This window comes from Pezoporus occidentalis, unplaced genomic scaffold, assembly GCF_034315485.1.
Source record: "Pezoporus occidentalis ecotype Australia unplaced genomic scaffold, CSIRO_AGI_Poc_V1 ctg162, whole genome shotgun sequence".
Lineage (NCBI taxonomy): Eukaryota > Metazoa > Chordata > Aves > Psittaciformes > Psittacidae > Pezoporus > Pezoporus occidentalis.
Window position 1 is genome coordinate 567,651 of NW_026913447.1, and position 16,175 is coordinate 583,825.

Consider the following 16,175-nt stretch of genomic DNA (forward strand, 5'->3'; position numbering starts at 1 on the left):
TGTGGCAGTCCTACGCGCCAGGCTTGCTTCGGCTCTGGGAAGTGAGTAGCCTGGATAAGGTATTATCCCAGACAATATCTGCAGCACAGCTGGCAAAGATCGCTAAACACAGCTTTATACCGCATTTCAGCTTTTCTGACCCTGGGGCTGTATAAACCTCAGTGCTTGGAGAGTCCCAGGGGTGCTTGGGTGGGCACAGGTTGCAGGTCACTGTGAATGCTTCGGTGTACGTTGGGCAGGAGTAAAGTATTAAAAGCCATTCCTGAGCACTGAGCAAAGTTGCATGCCTACATCTGAATTTCTCCTATTTCCTCTTTTTGAAGGAAATAAAGGGAGTCTTTGACATGCTGAAGACCTGCAAAGGCACCAGTGTGTGCAGAGCTTCCATTCCAGGGTGGTAAATCACTGGCAGAAATGTGCCTGTGCTCCCCCTTCAACCTCTCATCATGGCTGGATCTAGGTCTGGAGGCTGCTTTTAGTAAATGCACTTCCCAGCTGGAAAGAGAATCCCACAAAATTACCGTTTGACAATGTTTCCTCTCTTTTTATCCAGAAAAAGCTACCTGGGTATATTTTGAAGATTACTCTTCTTGTTTTTACACTTGGCTGGGCATTACCGTAACAATTGCCTTTAGGAGTAGAAATCTGAGTATTTCTGTAGCATATGCATAATTAGTCTGGCACTTCCCAGAGCATCACAGTTGGCTATGCTTGCTCCAAAGGTAGGAGGTGTCCCAGAAGTCTTGTATTTAGCCCAAGTATACAGAAATTGGCCATGCCTGTGGGGTCTGATACTCCCTATTACTATTGTTGACTTTAGGGCTTAGTATATTAAACAGTGTGGGACCACCTTAAAGCAGCTGAAATCAGTATGCAAGAAATGGAGAAGAGTTAAGATGAAGCTGGAAGTCAGGTTACTGAAATGTACCAAAGAACACTGGAAATTAGGAAAGTACTGCAGTGTCCTTTGGGGAAGGTTTTGCAAATCAGCCTGCCTATAAACAGCCCACAGCCATCTCTGGTTCACACAGGTTAAGGTAATTTCTTACTAAAAGTCATGTATTTGCTTTATGCAAATTAAGAGTATTCTATTAAGAAAAAAAAAAAGAGAACATAAAAGAAGGGCTCTAAGATGATGCTTTTAGCACTGGATTCACATTGAATTTTTATTTTTATCTGCCAGTACTTTCAGGTGTCCTTAAGGAGTTAATTTCCAAACTTGGTTTGGATTTCATCCTTTACAGTCTGGCACCTTCATAGTGAACAAAAGGTAATTTATTTAGAGCTGTGGACATAACCATTTGTTTTAATTCTCATTTACTAAGTATATGGTCAGAGATTGTGTAATGCTGTTCCGTATGAATTCATCTTTTATCTTTGTTGCAGTATTCTTTCTTTACTGACTGTATTGTGTTCCTTTTTTTTAAGCAGAGTTTTCTATTCATTACTGTGAGAACCTGGTTTCTTTGGGGAGGTTTTGTGTGAATCTCCCCCAGTAAAGGAGAAGCAGCTCTATACTAGCTGTCCTCAGCTGAAACCTCCACCTTTGACTCCTTCAGTATCCTGTTTATCAGTCCTGGACCACAATGTGCACAATTCCTCCCTGAAGGTGAACGAAGAGATGCATTTTATTTCTTAAGTAAAGCCAGTTAGGAGGTCCAGTGTGGCCAGTCAGTGACTCACATGGCAAACAGCAGTTCCTTCAGTTCAGCAATACAGACCACTGCAATTGTGTTTCTACCTTCTAAGTGGTTTTGTTCCACAAGGGCCTCCTGGAGCTAATGAGCAAATGGAAAGTTTAAATCTTGGTCAAGTGATAATGTACATAGTAAAAGGCTGTAGAAAGGTCATGGGGCATCCCCCAGTTTACCAGGAGGGTTGACCTGTCATCTGGGGCATGAATGCAGAAGAGTGCAAGACTAAATTAGCAAGTACATAATGTTGAGTAGGACAGAGGCATTAACTGCTGAGAACACACCCCAAAACAGGGTGTTTACTTTAGTCATAGAGATGCAGTTGGTAATTACATAGTTTAAACCTGAGGATGGAAAACAAAGTATTGCTATGAGGGCTGTGAAAATTGAGGGAACAAGGCACCTCACATCTAATAGCAAATAGCACCTCCTTTTCTTAGCTACAAGTGGGAGAAGAGGAAGTGAGTAACTAACACTACTCACCCAAGGAAGCACAGGTGTCAGAAACAAGAACACAAGAGATAGGGAAACTCCCCACCTTTTTTTAGCTCTCTTGAAAGCAATACACAGTTACTTATTTGCAAGCACACAAAGATTTCTTTGTTGTGTGGTGAACCTCTTCCTTTTATTCCCCAAAAGGCTGTGAATCCAAATTGCTTCAGGCTGGAGAATTTTTCCCCTTAACAGTACCCAAAGGGTGAGCCAAAGCCCATCCCTATCAGGATAAAGCTTGCACCATGGCTGGATGTGAGGCAAAATTAAACCAGGGTTTGCCTCTCAGCCCCAGTTCTTCTCAACCTGCAGCCCAAATGGAGGTGCTAAGGGTCATGAGCTCTTACGAAACAGGATAATGATGAATAGCTGTATGGTCCTCCTGATACTAAAGAGCTCAAATTGACTCCTCTGTCTTGGAATGAACCCCTGGGAAGAAAAGGTCAACATTCATCTCTCAGTTTGGATGCCAGATCCTAAGCTGATGGTGGAAAAAGCTGCTAAGGGGTCCTTGCTGGAGTTACTGGGTAGCCCTGATTCTTTCTGCCCACGTAAGTCAACAAACGCGATGCAGATGGAAAGTCCATGGACTACCCATCACCAAATGGGAATCTGGTCCATGTAGTTAAATAGCTGCTCTTTCCTACTGGGCATGAGGGCTCCTGCTCTGGGAGAAATCAGGAGAACCATCCAGCATCTGAGTCACAGGGTACAGCAGGACAGGCAGCTCCCAGCATACCCACAGGGAGGAATACTCAGGACTAAACAGTAGCCTCTTCTCTTTGTGAAGTACATATAGAGACTTGAAGGTTTTGTTAGTGTTGTGCTGTTGCTTTTATTCTTTCCTTTAGCAGTGGAAATTGTATCTAGCATATGACTGCAGTAAAAAATGTGCTTGTTTTACTTTGCCTACCAGGCCCTTGACATGCTCTTGGCTTTGATTTCCTAATGAAAAATGCATGTGTGAGTCATGGATCATGGAGTATTGAGAGAAACCATTCAGCTTAATGCTTATGCTGTTGTCCCCAACTCCCATACAGCTGCTGTAACTAAAAAATCCAGCCCAGATAATTCAAGAAACAGGCACAAACCTACCCCTTAAGGAAAGCTACATGGTCTTTAGCAGAAATTAATAGTAAAACACAAACATGACTTCAAAAAGGCCTTTGTCTAAGCAAGGTAAACCTTTATTTGACTAAGACAAAGGAATCTTTGAAACAGCAAACTTCATAAAAGCAGCAGATCTTGTAAAGGAAATCTCAGAAACCCACATATTCTTCCCTGTTAGCAACTGCCTTTGATTTGCTAGAACAGTTCTCTCCAGAATTGCTGTGGTTTTCAGCTCCAGGCCTTTGGAAAGTTTCTTGACCAAACTTTCTAGAATTGAAATGTATTCACACTGATGTGTGCATGGGAATTTGGCATGCCTAGGTGTCGGGTGGGTATTTGGAAGCATTTGTTTCGGGGACTCCAGAACTCGCCTACACTTCCAGAACTCCAGGAGGCTTTTCCAAGGAAATGTGTTATTTTAAATCTTCTGTTCTTTTCTGGTGCGTGGGTGACATTTGTAGCAGGATTATTCCTCAGGGACAATATATAAACCAGCAGGGGGTAGTGGATGTTTTTTTGTGCAGACTCTGTTCCAAGCCCTTGGCTTTCAGGTCTGTTTTCTCTCATTCTACTTCACTGCTCCTTGGGAAACCCTTCAGCCCTAGCTACTCTTGTAATAGGAGCTCTGAACCGGTCACATTGTTTATAAATTGGCACATCTTATGCTTTTGGATATGTTGGAGAACATGCTGGGGACATTATTTCAAGCATCCAGCATCCTGGTTTATGATTTACCACTGCCATATGAGGAATGCTGATCCTGATTCTATTGTCCTGAAATCACCCTTGGCAGCAGCTCAAGAAGATGCCTAAGAAATGGAAGCAAGAAAGCAAGAAGGCACACGATCTCCTCACACAAAAATTGCATCTGAAATGTTCCTCTCCTCCTGTTCTCAAGAATTTCCCATATACACTCTTTGACACACCTTACCCGGTCTTCCTTTACAACCTCCTTCTCAGGTTGCCTTCCTCAGAGGGAATCCCTACCTCAGAGAGCTTCGATAGCTCATTTCTTCTTTGCAGCCCCCCAGTGACTCGGGACAAATGGAATCTCTCTTCTCCCTTCTCCTGTGCCTACTCTGAAATGTTCCATTTTTTTACCCCCAGAAGTATTTACTTCTAATTTATTCATGAGACAGTCCTGATTGTGTTTCTAACCACTGCTCTCTTCTTATGCAGTAGCAGAGATTTTACACAGGATTTTGCTGCCATGGCAACTTTGCTGCATCTTCTGTATTTGTTTGTCTCAAAATCATCTTAAAGTGCATTCTTTGGCAATAGAAAGCTGAAGTGGCTGAAACATCACAATTTTCACTTCGTGCTTGTCACAGCAAGGTGAAAGTGAACTCTGCCTTTCCAAATGGGAGTTGTTGCTGATGACACAGCACACTCTTCTGCTGGGAGCATACAGAGATGCAAGTTATCAGCCGAGATAGGTCTGTTGATTTTCTGCATGAAATGGCACATTTTTATGGGCTGTGCAGCATTCATTTTGATTTCCAGGTGTTTGGAGAAGTGTCCTTGCACCCTGTCCAACACCTTCCTCTTCATTCACATAGAATCATGGATTAGATAGGGTTGGAAAGGCCCTTAAGATCACCCAGTTCTAACCCCCTGCCATGGGCAGAGACAACTCACGCTAGACCATGCTGACCAAGATTCTGCCCGACCTGGCCTTGAACACTGCTAGGGATGGAGCACATTCATGGCAGCAAGGCACAGACACTAGATGCACAGTTTTGTCTGTGAAGTAGGACGGAAGGTCAGTCTGTCCTCTTAATCGTTCCCTTCACCTTTCATCCGAGCCCATTTGCAATGACATTTCACATATTTATTAACACCTCAGCCCATCTGCCTCTAACCGTTTTAGTCTCAACCCCCTCCATCAGCTGGCACTGCTTTATTTCTTCTATGTTATTGTGGAGAGTTTTGCAAAGCACGTACTGGATTGGGTCTTCTCTCCACATCAAATAGCCTTTCTTTTAATTTTCTTACACTATTCTTGTAGTTTGTAGTTGACTGTATTACTACATCATGTACCTTTTCTTCCATTATTAATTTAGCATTGATTTTTAGATCTCTAATGCACTTCCTCATTTATTTCTTCAGTTGGGCCCATTTCATCAGTTCTGTTCTTCTGATATCATTATTTTTGGTTTTTGTAATATATTTTTCCATTTCTTCTCCTTAACTTCGCTCAAAACCTACTTCTTTTCCCTGGAAAAATGCATCTGTTGAAGTGATTGACTATCAAAGGGGGAAAGGCTGGGAAAAGCAGACGCTCTCCTGCTAAAACGTGTGTCCTTGCTCTGCAGAAGACCACCAAAATTGTAATGGACTTCAAACAAGATGCACTGGAAACAATGCATTTGGGAATGAAAATGTTTGGTGACATTCTTGATACCATAGAAACACAGTAGCTCAGTATGAGAAATTAGGGGAAAGTCATGTACACATTGCTGTGTTCAATACATTTATCACCAATCTGTATGCATGAGTTGAATGCACCATTGGCAAGTTTGTTGAAGACACCAAATGGGGAGGTGCTGTTGATTCTCTTGAGGGACAAGATGCCTTGCAGAAGGATCTAGACAGACTGGAACAATGGGAAATCATTAATGGGATGAAATTTAACAAGTCCAAATGCTGGGGTTTGCACCTAGGATGGAATAATGCCAGGCATAAGCACAGATTAGAAGAGTGTCTGGAAAGCAGCCCTGCAGAAAGGGCTCCGGGGGTGCTGGTCGACAGCAGGCTCTCTGTGAGTCAGCAGCGTGTGCCAAGAGAGCAAACCCCATCCTGGGGTGCATCAGCCACAGCATCACCAGCCGGTCAGCAGGGGTGATTCTCTCACTGTGTTCACAGTTGGTGCAGCCTCACCTGGAGCACTGTGGGCAGCGCTGGGACCCACCATTAAAAAGGATGTGAAGGTCTTGAATGTGTCCAGAGGAGGCAACAGAGCTGGTGACAGAACTGGAAGGAAATGTCCTGTGAGGAGTAGCTGAGAGCTCTGGGCTCGTCTAGTTTGGAGAGAAGGAGGCTGAGGGGTGACCTCCTTGATCTCCTACAGCTTCCTCAGGAGCGGAAGAGAAAGGCCCTGAGCTCTGCTCCCTGGTACCCAGTGACAGGACACATGGGTATGGCTCAAAGCTGCATCCGGAGACATTCAGACTGGATTCAGGAAGCATTTTCTTACCAAGAGGGAGGTCAAACACTGGAACAGGTTTCCTGGAGAGGTGGTTGGTGCCCAAAGCCTGTCAGTGTTTAAGAGGCATTTCGACAATGCCCTTAACAGCAGGCTTTAACTTTTGTTTAGCCCTGAAGTGGTCAGGCAGTTGGACTAGGCGACTGTTGTGGATCCCTTCCAATGGGAATAGTCTATTCAATTGCCTCTCCACTTACAAAATACACTCAAGTTACTGTCCCCTTTTGGAGCAGTATGTACCACAGAAGCATGAAAAATGACAATAAACCCCTTCACCTCAGGCACCTTCATCTCTCCCATTGTTCTGACTTGCATTGTTAGCAATGCAGCTCAACTTAATGTCTCAGTAAAAAAACATTAACTTGTATAACCAGCAAATTACTGGCAAATTTAAATGTGTGCCAGAAGTTAAGTCTGTGATAAGGCTGTCTGATATATTCTGTACAGAGCTTCCTAATTGTTTACGCATACAATTAATACAAACATGATACAGCATGAAGAAAAAGCTTCTATAACATGCAAGGTTTGTGATTCTCATGTAGAAACAAGCTTTTTGTCTCTTCAAATTCTAGAATAACCTTTTACTGTAGAGAATGTGATCTCTCTTTTGTCAGCTATTGCATTCTGCAATCTTAGATTTTTAAATACAGGAAACTTCAGAAATCTGTTCTGTGTTTCTCTGGATTTAAGTTATCAGCCTGAAATAGGATGGATGTAGAATATTATGTGCAAGTATTTAAGCTAGGCTGAGCCTCTAGAAGATGACAGGCTTTCAACTACCTTGCAATAAATGAATCGCTGGCTTCAGGATAAATACTAATGGCCATGGCTTTGCAAAACAGTTCATGAAATCACATGTAATAATTAAAAAGATGACTTAGTGATGACCCTTGCTAACACAGATGTGTTAAGGCTATGTTAAAGATTAAAATGTGCACTGTTCCCATCATGCACCCCTGACAGACAATGACCCTCACCCTACCAGGAGCTTTACACTTGCCAATGATTATTACGGCAGCATTTCTTAAAATGAAGTAAAACATCAGGAAGCGGTTCAATAAAGAATATCAAGCTTCTCTCAGTATTAGGAATATATATATCTGGCCTGTTTCATAATCTGTATGAGAAAGTGGAACAAAGTGTGAGAATTCCAATTAACATATATTTACAGAATGAAACCTTATTTTCAATTGGACATAAATCAAAACCATTTTGACAACCCTGTAGATGGGATTAAAACCCTGGGATTTTAATTCCCAAAAAAAAAGACCAGGTATCTGTTTCATTTTAAGGAGGTTGAGAAATACCACAGTGAAGGGAAAACGAGCTCTTGAGAATATTTATAGGAGAATTTCTCAGGAGACATTTAAGCTGCTAGCCTTTGGGTAGAAAGCTCTTTGGCCTACAGCTGTCAAAGAAAAAAAAAAAACAAACCACAACAAACAGAAGGAAAACATCTGTTTTTGCTGAATCTATCACTGTACTTTGTAAACCTACAATGCAAGTGAAAAAAAACCAGACTACAGATTGTGCCTGCTTCTTTATTTTCCCCTTCTATTATTAATGCTATGCTATTAAAATCCGTTTGGGTAGTCCAAACAAGTCTTTAATTTTTTAATAAAGAAATGAACTTGGCTTAGTTTTGGCGTGGTTTAAGCTGAACCCAGGACATGTGAATACTTAACAGACCAATGATCAGTGGATATTCAACCAGCATCAAAAATGTTAAATACGCATACAAATTGTTGCAGGAATATCTGAATTAGATTCCAACCCTCAGAAATTTGACAGGTATATCAATTTTAAGCACTATTCCATCACTTCTGAGTAGTGAAATTGGTCTAAAAATAGAAGCGTTAAATGAACCCCTCTCATTCTATAGCACTGTAAGATTAATAGTTCATTTAGAATTTCATAAGAGGGCAAGAAGTTGATGGACTGTGTCCAAAAACATCAAGTTCTAGCAACGCCCCTATACTGAAATCCATGTGAAACTAACACTGCTCACAGACAGGACATTAATAAACTAGGCAGACAAGTTGATTGTAAAAGCTTCAAAACAGAACAGCTTATGTTTTCACAAACTGTGCCTCTAAGGAGAGCACTGAGGGGAAAATCCTTGCTGTGCGTATTTCTCTTTTGTGTATGTAACTATGTTATCTGGAATTTTGAGATATAACACAGAGTGTTGCTGAATGAAAAAGGCAAATACTGCTTACTTGTAAACTGTTAATATTACTAAGACACAGGATATTAAACTGATTACTTGGTCTTGGTTTTGTCTTCCTACATGCATAGTGTAATGTTTAAAGTCAAAACCAGCTTTTTACTTTTCAAAACCTTGTTTTTCAATTCTTGAATTAAGAAGAGTCAGAAGTTACCTAAAATATCCCATTAAAATGGGCAGGAAAACCAGAAACAAACTTCAAATACACTCTTCACCACACAGCATGAAAAATCATGGTCACAGCTTCATATTTAATGTGGAATCACTTTAAGTATACAGTATTTCAAAAGATCCAGAAACTGGTTAAGAGTTAAAAGCCAGTAGAACAAAAATACAGGAAATCCAAAACACCTCTTTGACCTTTTTAATCCTAAATTTTATGGTCACGTGCCTGAATAGAAAGGTTTGATTTATGAGGAAAGAAACTTTGGTATGGAGCTGAACTAGCCACATGAATAGCACCTGTAGCTTTCGAAATAAATAGTAACGGCTAACTAGATACCACGGCAGCAAGATACCCTCTTAAGGAGTAAGAAAAAGCACATGCTTTGGGCTATGCATGAAGGCTAGGCTACAGAAACTAGTAAGTTTAAAGTAACTTTAAGCATTTCTGCTTTCTAGATTTCTGATGCAGACATTACAAATCTTTCCTGCAATGAGAAATCTTTCCTTTTATTTGCTAAAGACTAATAATCAATCCCCTAAAAATTGCACTCTGATGCCTGAAGAACACTGTACTAATTTTTTCCTTAAGTCCTTAGACTCCCTTTATTTTGCTGAAGTATTGTATTTTTATTCCACAGGCCCATGCTGTTAGCAGTAAGTGTTGCTAACAGAAATATCCCCCCTACTCCATTTATTAAAAAGGTCAAAGATAAATTCGACCTCAGAACGGAACAAAAGAGTGTTTTTAGTAAATTGTACCAGAAATAACAAATGATTTTGTAATGTGTGATATTTTCCTACAGCCATTGATAAAGTAGTTACCGGAATGTTAGTCTATATTAATCTGTGTTTTATGGGTTTACAACAAAGCATAATACACATTGAAGAGAATGAGTGAAACTTCAGTTTCCAGTGTATAATGCATTTTAGTAATTTAATAAATTTTAGTTTCTATTTGTGTATTCCACTATAGTGCTGTGACAACAAATCACACCTGTGTACCAGAGCATACATCAACAGTATGATGTAACTTTACTTACACCACTGCTATATTTAGCTTTTTGAAAGAGACATAAGCATACACTATGGCCACATCAAATAATTTTCTGGGTTTTTTTTTTTGGATAACCTTCACTTTTCCAGTAATACTTCACTTTTAAAGTTTGAATTATTAAAAAAAAAGAAAAAAATCACAGAAAGGTCATACAGGAATAGCTATAAGGAATAACCTCACAGGCACTGATATGACAAACATTTATTTTAAGGGCTGAGAGGCATTAGTATCAGATTGACAAAGTTGACTGAAAAGAACAACTAACTTTGTCTAAATGGGAAATGCCCACTTCTGCTTGTATGCTGAGAAAAGAAATTCAGAAAGTTATTTATTTTGGCCTTGCTATATCACAAAGTCAATCATACAAAGACCTACACGTTTAACCTAAAATTATAGTTTGAAAAGCCCTTCTATGAGAAACATCATGCAAAACTTCGATCAATTATGCAGCTGCTTTAAAGCTGTTGAAAGACCATACTGTATATATTAGCTTTTATACTGCTAATGCACAACTAACAGCAAACTTGATTAGATTAACACAAATATGTCTTAATTACACCGTTATATCACACTAAGGAGACAAATGCCACAAGATGGGCAAAAACATTGAATTCTGAGCACTCAAATGGCAGGATAATTGTGTTGTAACCCCCTTCACATTTAGAAAAAGCCATAATCCTGCAGTCTCACTTTACAAAAAAAGTTTTGTAAAATATTAACTGGGAAGGGAACAGTTTATACCATCTAACACAAAGTAACTTATACAACTAGTGTCAAAGGCAAACAAAAAACTCCTAGATAAAAAGTTAAAATGCACATAGCAAGAGAAGCACAAATGCTGTATTAAATACAGTTGAGAAGACAATGCACTTGTTAAAAAAAAGACGAAAAAAAGAAAAATTACTAAAATTAGCAACACATTTAAAGAAAACACAGTGAGGGAAAACTATTTTTTCTATAATAATATAGTTTCCATTTGCAGTCTTTCCATCCATAATTTGTCTGGTACAGTACATCCATTAAAACATTTAGAATGCCACAGAAGAGCTAGGTTGTTCTCTTCCAAATTAACTCACAAGTCTGGTTTTAAACAGACATTATTATGAATGAAGTAAAAGCAAGGCAACAAATGGACTTTTTATCACCTTCAATCCTAGCAGTGATAACAAGTTTTTCTTAAAAGTTATCATAATCTTTCTTGTCTTTTTTCCCCTCTGCTTCAAATCCATCAACCCCATCACTGTCCCTTCTCCTTTTACGATTATTATGGATGTTGAAGCGTTGATTCATCTGTGGTAACGGATCCATTCCTAAAACTTTGTGTATTTGACGGAATGCAAGGAGTCTCAGAGCAAACTAGAAAAAAGGTTGAAAGAAGATATTTCTCTTAGAAACAAAGGTCAATCTTGAGTACTTTGTCAAACAATTAATGAAGAAAATTAGCGGTCTACGTATTATTCTTAGCTCTCATTATCCCCTCTTCCTTCCCACAACAAAATCAACACTATAAAATGTGTTATGTCACATTTGCTGCTTCTGTAAAAAGTACATCATCTTAGCATAATAATACTGTGGTTTAGCTACTGGACTTGAACTGAAGCAGACAAGGCTTTTCAAACACCCAATTACACATTAGTAATCTTTAGCAAAAGCATCAAATGACAAGATAGGGGCAGTAACTCCGTAAGCTAACAAGTGTGAGTGGTCAGTACTGTAAGTGGATACAATAAATGAAAATGTGTAAGTTTAATGAAAAAATAAACTTACACATTTATTTATAAAATATTAAACGCTAATGTAACTTTAAATCTAATAACATACTGTTGTAGAGTGAGCATCTTTACAGATATATACGTATGGGAGTGCTTCAAATTTTTCATGAAAATATGTTAATTATAGTGCAGAAATGAACACGATTATAGATCTTCTATTGTGACATATTCATTGCCTAGCTTAACACTGTTAAGACCAAACTGCATTCCAAGAAAGTAGAATTTACGTCTACCAAATACCTCCATTTAAAAAACAAAACCAAACTACAAGTAAAAACCACCCCCAAAAACTGCCATCATATTTAGTTACTTCACACATATATTTCCTTACCTGTGCACTTGAAGTAATATCCTCTCGTTGCTGATCTGTCATTATAGCAAGTGTGTCAAAAGGATCTTTTTCACAAGGGTCCAGAAGACCAGGACCACCTACAATGGTTAGGCTAATTAGTAGCATATCTCTACATTATTTCAACCGTTACAGATTTTACATTAGTCAAGTGTAAGTAAACAGACACTGATCAAATGCAACTTGCCTTTAAGGATGATTCCTGAAGATATACACTCAAACACTCTTCTCAGTGCATCCCCAGGACTCTGTGGCCCCGTAGCGCTGCTAATTGCTTTTTCCACAAGCAGCTCCATAGCCTAGACCAACAATAAGAAAATCCAGCCAACTTAGAAGACAGGTTGAACAGAAAAAAGCTGCTACGTTGTTCAGTAATTTTGAATCTGTAATTTTGAAGAACATTACACTTCATAGAGCACTTTCAGTTAAATGGAAAAAAAACCCAGACATTTTGTAAGTAGTTCACATATTTATACATAAATACATATATAAATAATTATATAAATATTTTATAAAAATTAAGATGGTGCAAGATTAACACTGAGTACTGATACTGATGCTTCTCTTCACAAGTTGTTCAAAAGTTTTATAGGAATGTATACAGCAGCAGCATACATATGCAGGTAGACAACTTGTCTGACCATTTTTTGAGACCATAAAGCATGCTGAGTTACAGGAATCTGTCAATCACATGAATAAACAGCACACAGTGAATCTAATGAAATTCAGAAGACACTTTTCTACGACACTCTTCTACAAGAGTACAGAAATTTAAAGCACCAAAAATTCAATGATAATTCCATGTTTAAGTGGTTACTAGCTCTTCAGTTTAGCAAAACGGAAGTTCACAGCAAATTTTCTCCTGGATATTGGCTAACACTAACTCAAATGCTAAATAAGTGTGTGTAAAAAAACCCTTGATGATAAACAGGTTTTCTGAAATGTATACATCATTTGGTATCAGTTAAATGATTTAAATTATTAATTGTATTTTAAACATTTTTACTGTGAATATTTCCATGGTTTGTTTTTATTAGACACCATTTTTTTCCAGAAAAATCTATAGCAGATATTTGCAAAAGTAAAGAACAGCTTTCCTTGTTTCTTTTTCAATATGAAATGGCTGTTTCAATACCACCCTTTTTGCAAGTGTAATTCTCAAACTGAGTGTCTCTCTTGTTTTTTGATGTGTTTTTTTTTTGTTTGGAGTTGTTTGGTTTTTATTTTTAGCCCTCCCCCTCTTCACCAAGTTACAGTTGTTTAAATGTTGCCTTTTATTTTTACTTTCCAGGAGTAAATGTCTATTCTGACACATGCAAGTAACTATAGGCAGTGATGATTACAATCTTTCACTAAAGGTGCCTCTTCTTTCCTGTATTACCCCATTTAACTCACAAGTTTCAGTTCTTGAGCCTAGTATTCCTATACTCCAACTGTGTCCCTCAGGATTTAGCAACAGTAATTTAGTTAATTTCAAGTTCAAGGCAAAATGCAGCAGGAAATTAAAAAAGCAGATCATGTTTTTGCATTTATTCAAGTCTAGCTCTTTTGGATCTTCACAAAAGTCCACAACTTAATCCTACGAAAATGTGAATTATGGTGCCCTGGTGTTTATGTGAATGAATGACTGATTTTAAGTTCGAAAAATCAACCTTCTAACTTGTTCCTTCTAACTTGTAGGAACTTGACAAAATTCTTCTAATTTAGTTTCTATTTTTAGGTACATAAAGAGGAGGTTACTAACATCCATATTCAGACTTGCTAACAACTTCTATTTGTACAACTACTTGGGTTCTTTTCGAACAGCTCTGGCATCTCTGGGTTGTAACAGGCTTCAAGCATACAGATTAGGAAAATTTCTGTATTCAGAAAAATATATTTCATCAATCTATGAAATTCCACCTGTAAGTGGCAGAAATTACATATATTTAAAATCACCGTTTTCATTCTGCCATTGTTTTTATCAGTAAGAGTTTGCCAATGGGCCAAAAGAACAGCTGACTACACAGACTTCAGTGTTCATTCTTGTCACTGACAGTACATCAGGTACCAGGAGCAAATCAGGAATCATTTTTGGAGAGAAATGAGCCTTAGCTAGGCCCAACATACTACTCCATAACTCTCTTCCCTTCTGGACATGCCTTAGACGAGATAATGTGAGGAATAATATTGTTCTTTATCTACGTGCCTGCTATGTGCTGCAGTAGTTCTAAGGATGCTTTTCTAAGAGCATGCCAGGATTTATTCTTTGGCAACTCAGTATCACAGTGATATTAAGAGGTCACTTACATACTTCTTAGCTTCTTTTGCTGTACAGTGCACCTTTAATGAAATGCATCACAGAAACTGGCTTTTACTTTAACTCTTTAAAACAACCCAGCAATAACTGCTTCGCATTTTTTCCAGAAACAATACGTACTATCAGAAGTAATTTAATAAAACTGCCTGCAAGCTTAGTACAGTTGTAAAACACTGTTCACTGAAATAATGCCAACTGCTCAAATGGTCTCGACAATGTCAGCACTCTTCCTTTTGAAACTGAAAAGGAAGCAGCACAGTGTAACAGGACTTGGCCTGTGAAAGAAAACAATTAGAGCTAAGTTTACTTTTACACGACACCCACAAGTTCCAGATATTTTATTTCACACTAACTCTGTCCAGTCCACACACTGAGTATCTGTTAATGTTTGGAGCTCAAGCTGCTCTCCTGAAGAGCATCATTTAAGATAGCAAAAGGAATGCTCCAAGAATGCTCAGCTGCAAGAATTAAAAGAGGTAATCCAGGGCAACCTAGAGATTCAAGTGATACCAATTAAAATGCTAATGGTCACACATCCACAGACTGTACTGAAGTACTGTGGTATTTCATCTTGCAGAAGATATGTATTAATGATCATAGGAATTATTATGATTTAGTCTTTCAAGTAGCCTTTCTGTTATCCCACATTAAATTATTTTAAATGTGCTTCAGTAGACTCCTAGCAATTTAGAGTGGGTGGTTACAAAAAAATGGATTTCTTCATATACAGTAGAGTTAAAAATGCTAAAATCTAGAATAAGAATGCTACCCACCACGAATACAAAAGAATTGAGAAAATTCCTTTTGGGAAAAACAACAACAAATCCAGCTCAAAATAACAAAACCTCAGAAAATGAATTTCTTAGAGGGAATCTGGATTATTTGTTGGGACAAAACCTCCAATCAAACAAAATTCAAACAAAACACTACGTTACTTTATGAAAAAGTCTACACTGAAAACCTGTAGTAATACTGCCCTGTCCTTTACTTGCAGTACTATGTGTACTAAAAAGACTCATTCAAAAGAACATTACTCACCCAGCTTGGAAAATCAGACCAAGTTGGAACACGCTGACAGAGGTCACGAAGAATACGTATGATAATCACACAGGACTGCAGACCATTAGCTCTAGCCTTGAGAGCAATACAAAATCAAATTAATTAATCCCAGCACCTACAGCGAGTAGGACTTGCTGAAAGACTAAAACACCACTGTTCAATGGAAGCTCAGATACAAGATTGAAACAAATCACTCTACAACTTTATTCCATGAGCTGCCATTTACAGCAGTATTTTACACAGGGTTAGTAATTTAAGGTGGTAGCAGTCAAAGTGCACAGGTTATACAAGAATAACATTTCTTGATCCCCTGTACACTTTTGACCTATGTTCACTTGTAACAATAAATACAGTATCTTTCTATATTAGAAATGAAAAGGATAAAGTAAAGATCTAAGAAATAGGTATAGAGACTGAAAGGTCAAGGGAATCTGTTTGGTTTCTTTGTTGTGCCTTTGCCAGAAGGCAAAGTCACTAAACCAAACAGTTGCTTCTCACCTTTCATTCCCTACACTTAATGCAATTAAAGAAATAGGAAAAAAAGTCTTAAGTCTGAACACAAAGCTTTAAACACATATTCCATTATTTAAAGCAAAGTTACTCTGCAGCCTTATGGAATATATAACAAATATACAACATATGATCACCCCAAGCGAGTCAAGCTTTCAACATCGCCTTCTCAATGACCAGAAAAAAAAAATCACGTCAAATGAGCAATAACTGCATAAAGCAGTTCCTTCATACTCAAC

At 38.4% G+C, this 16,175-nt stretch overlaps 2 protein-coding genes across 5 annotated transcripts in view; one reads left to right on the forward strand and one right to left on the reverse strand.

The window, feature by feature from the left end:
- Positions 1–16,175, forward strand: part of PMAIP1 (phorbol-12-myristate-13-acetate-induced protein 1) — a 442,512-nt gene that overhangs the window by 324,783 nt on the left and 101,554 nt on the right. The gene's annotated exons all lie outside the window — the stretch shown is intronic.
- The window catches only part of ZFR (zinc finger RNA binding protein), a 46,937-nt gene continuing 39,721 nt past the window's right edge, over positions 8,960–16,175 (reverse strand). For 2 of the 4 annotated variants that reach the window (XM_062612878.1, XM_062612877.1), the window contains 2 exons: positions 15,406–15,501; positions 12,197–12,367 (listed from right to left, as the gene is read on the reverse strand). In XM_062612878.1, coding sequence (XP_062468862.1) covers positions 12,212–12,367; positions 15,406–15,501 — 252 coding nt within the window. In that variant the 3' untranslated portion in view covers positions 12,197–12,211. Of the gene's footprint in view, positions 11,304–12,050; positions 12,149–12,196; positions 12,368–15,405; positions 15,502–16,175 lie in introns of those variants that run through there. The other 2 variants (XM_062612880.1, XM_062612879.1) reach the window with 2 other exon arrangements.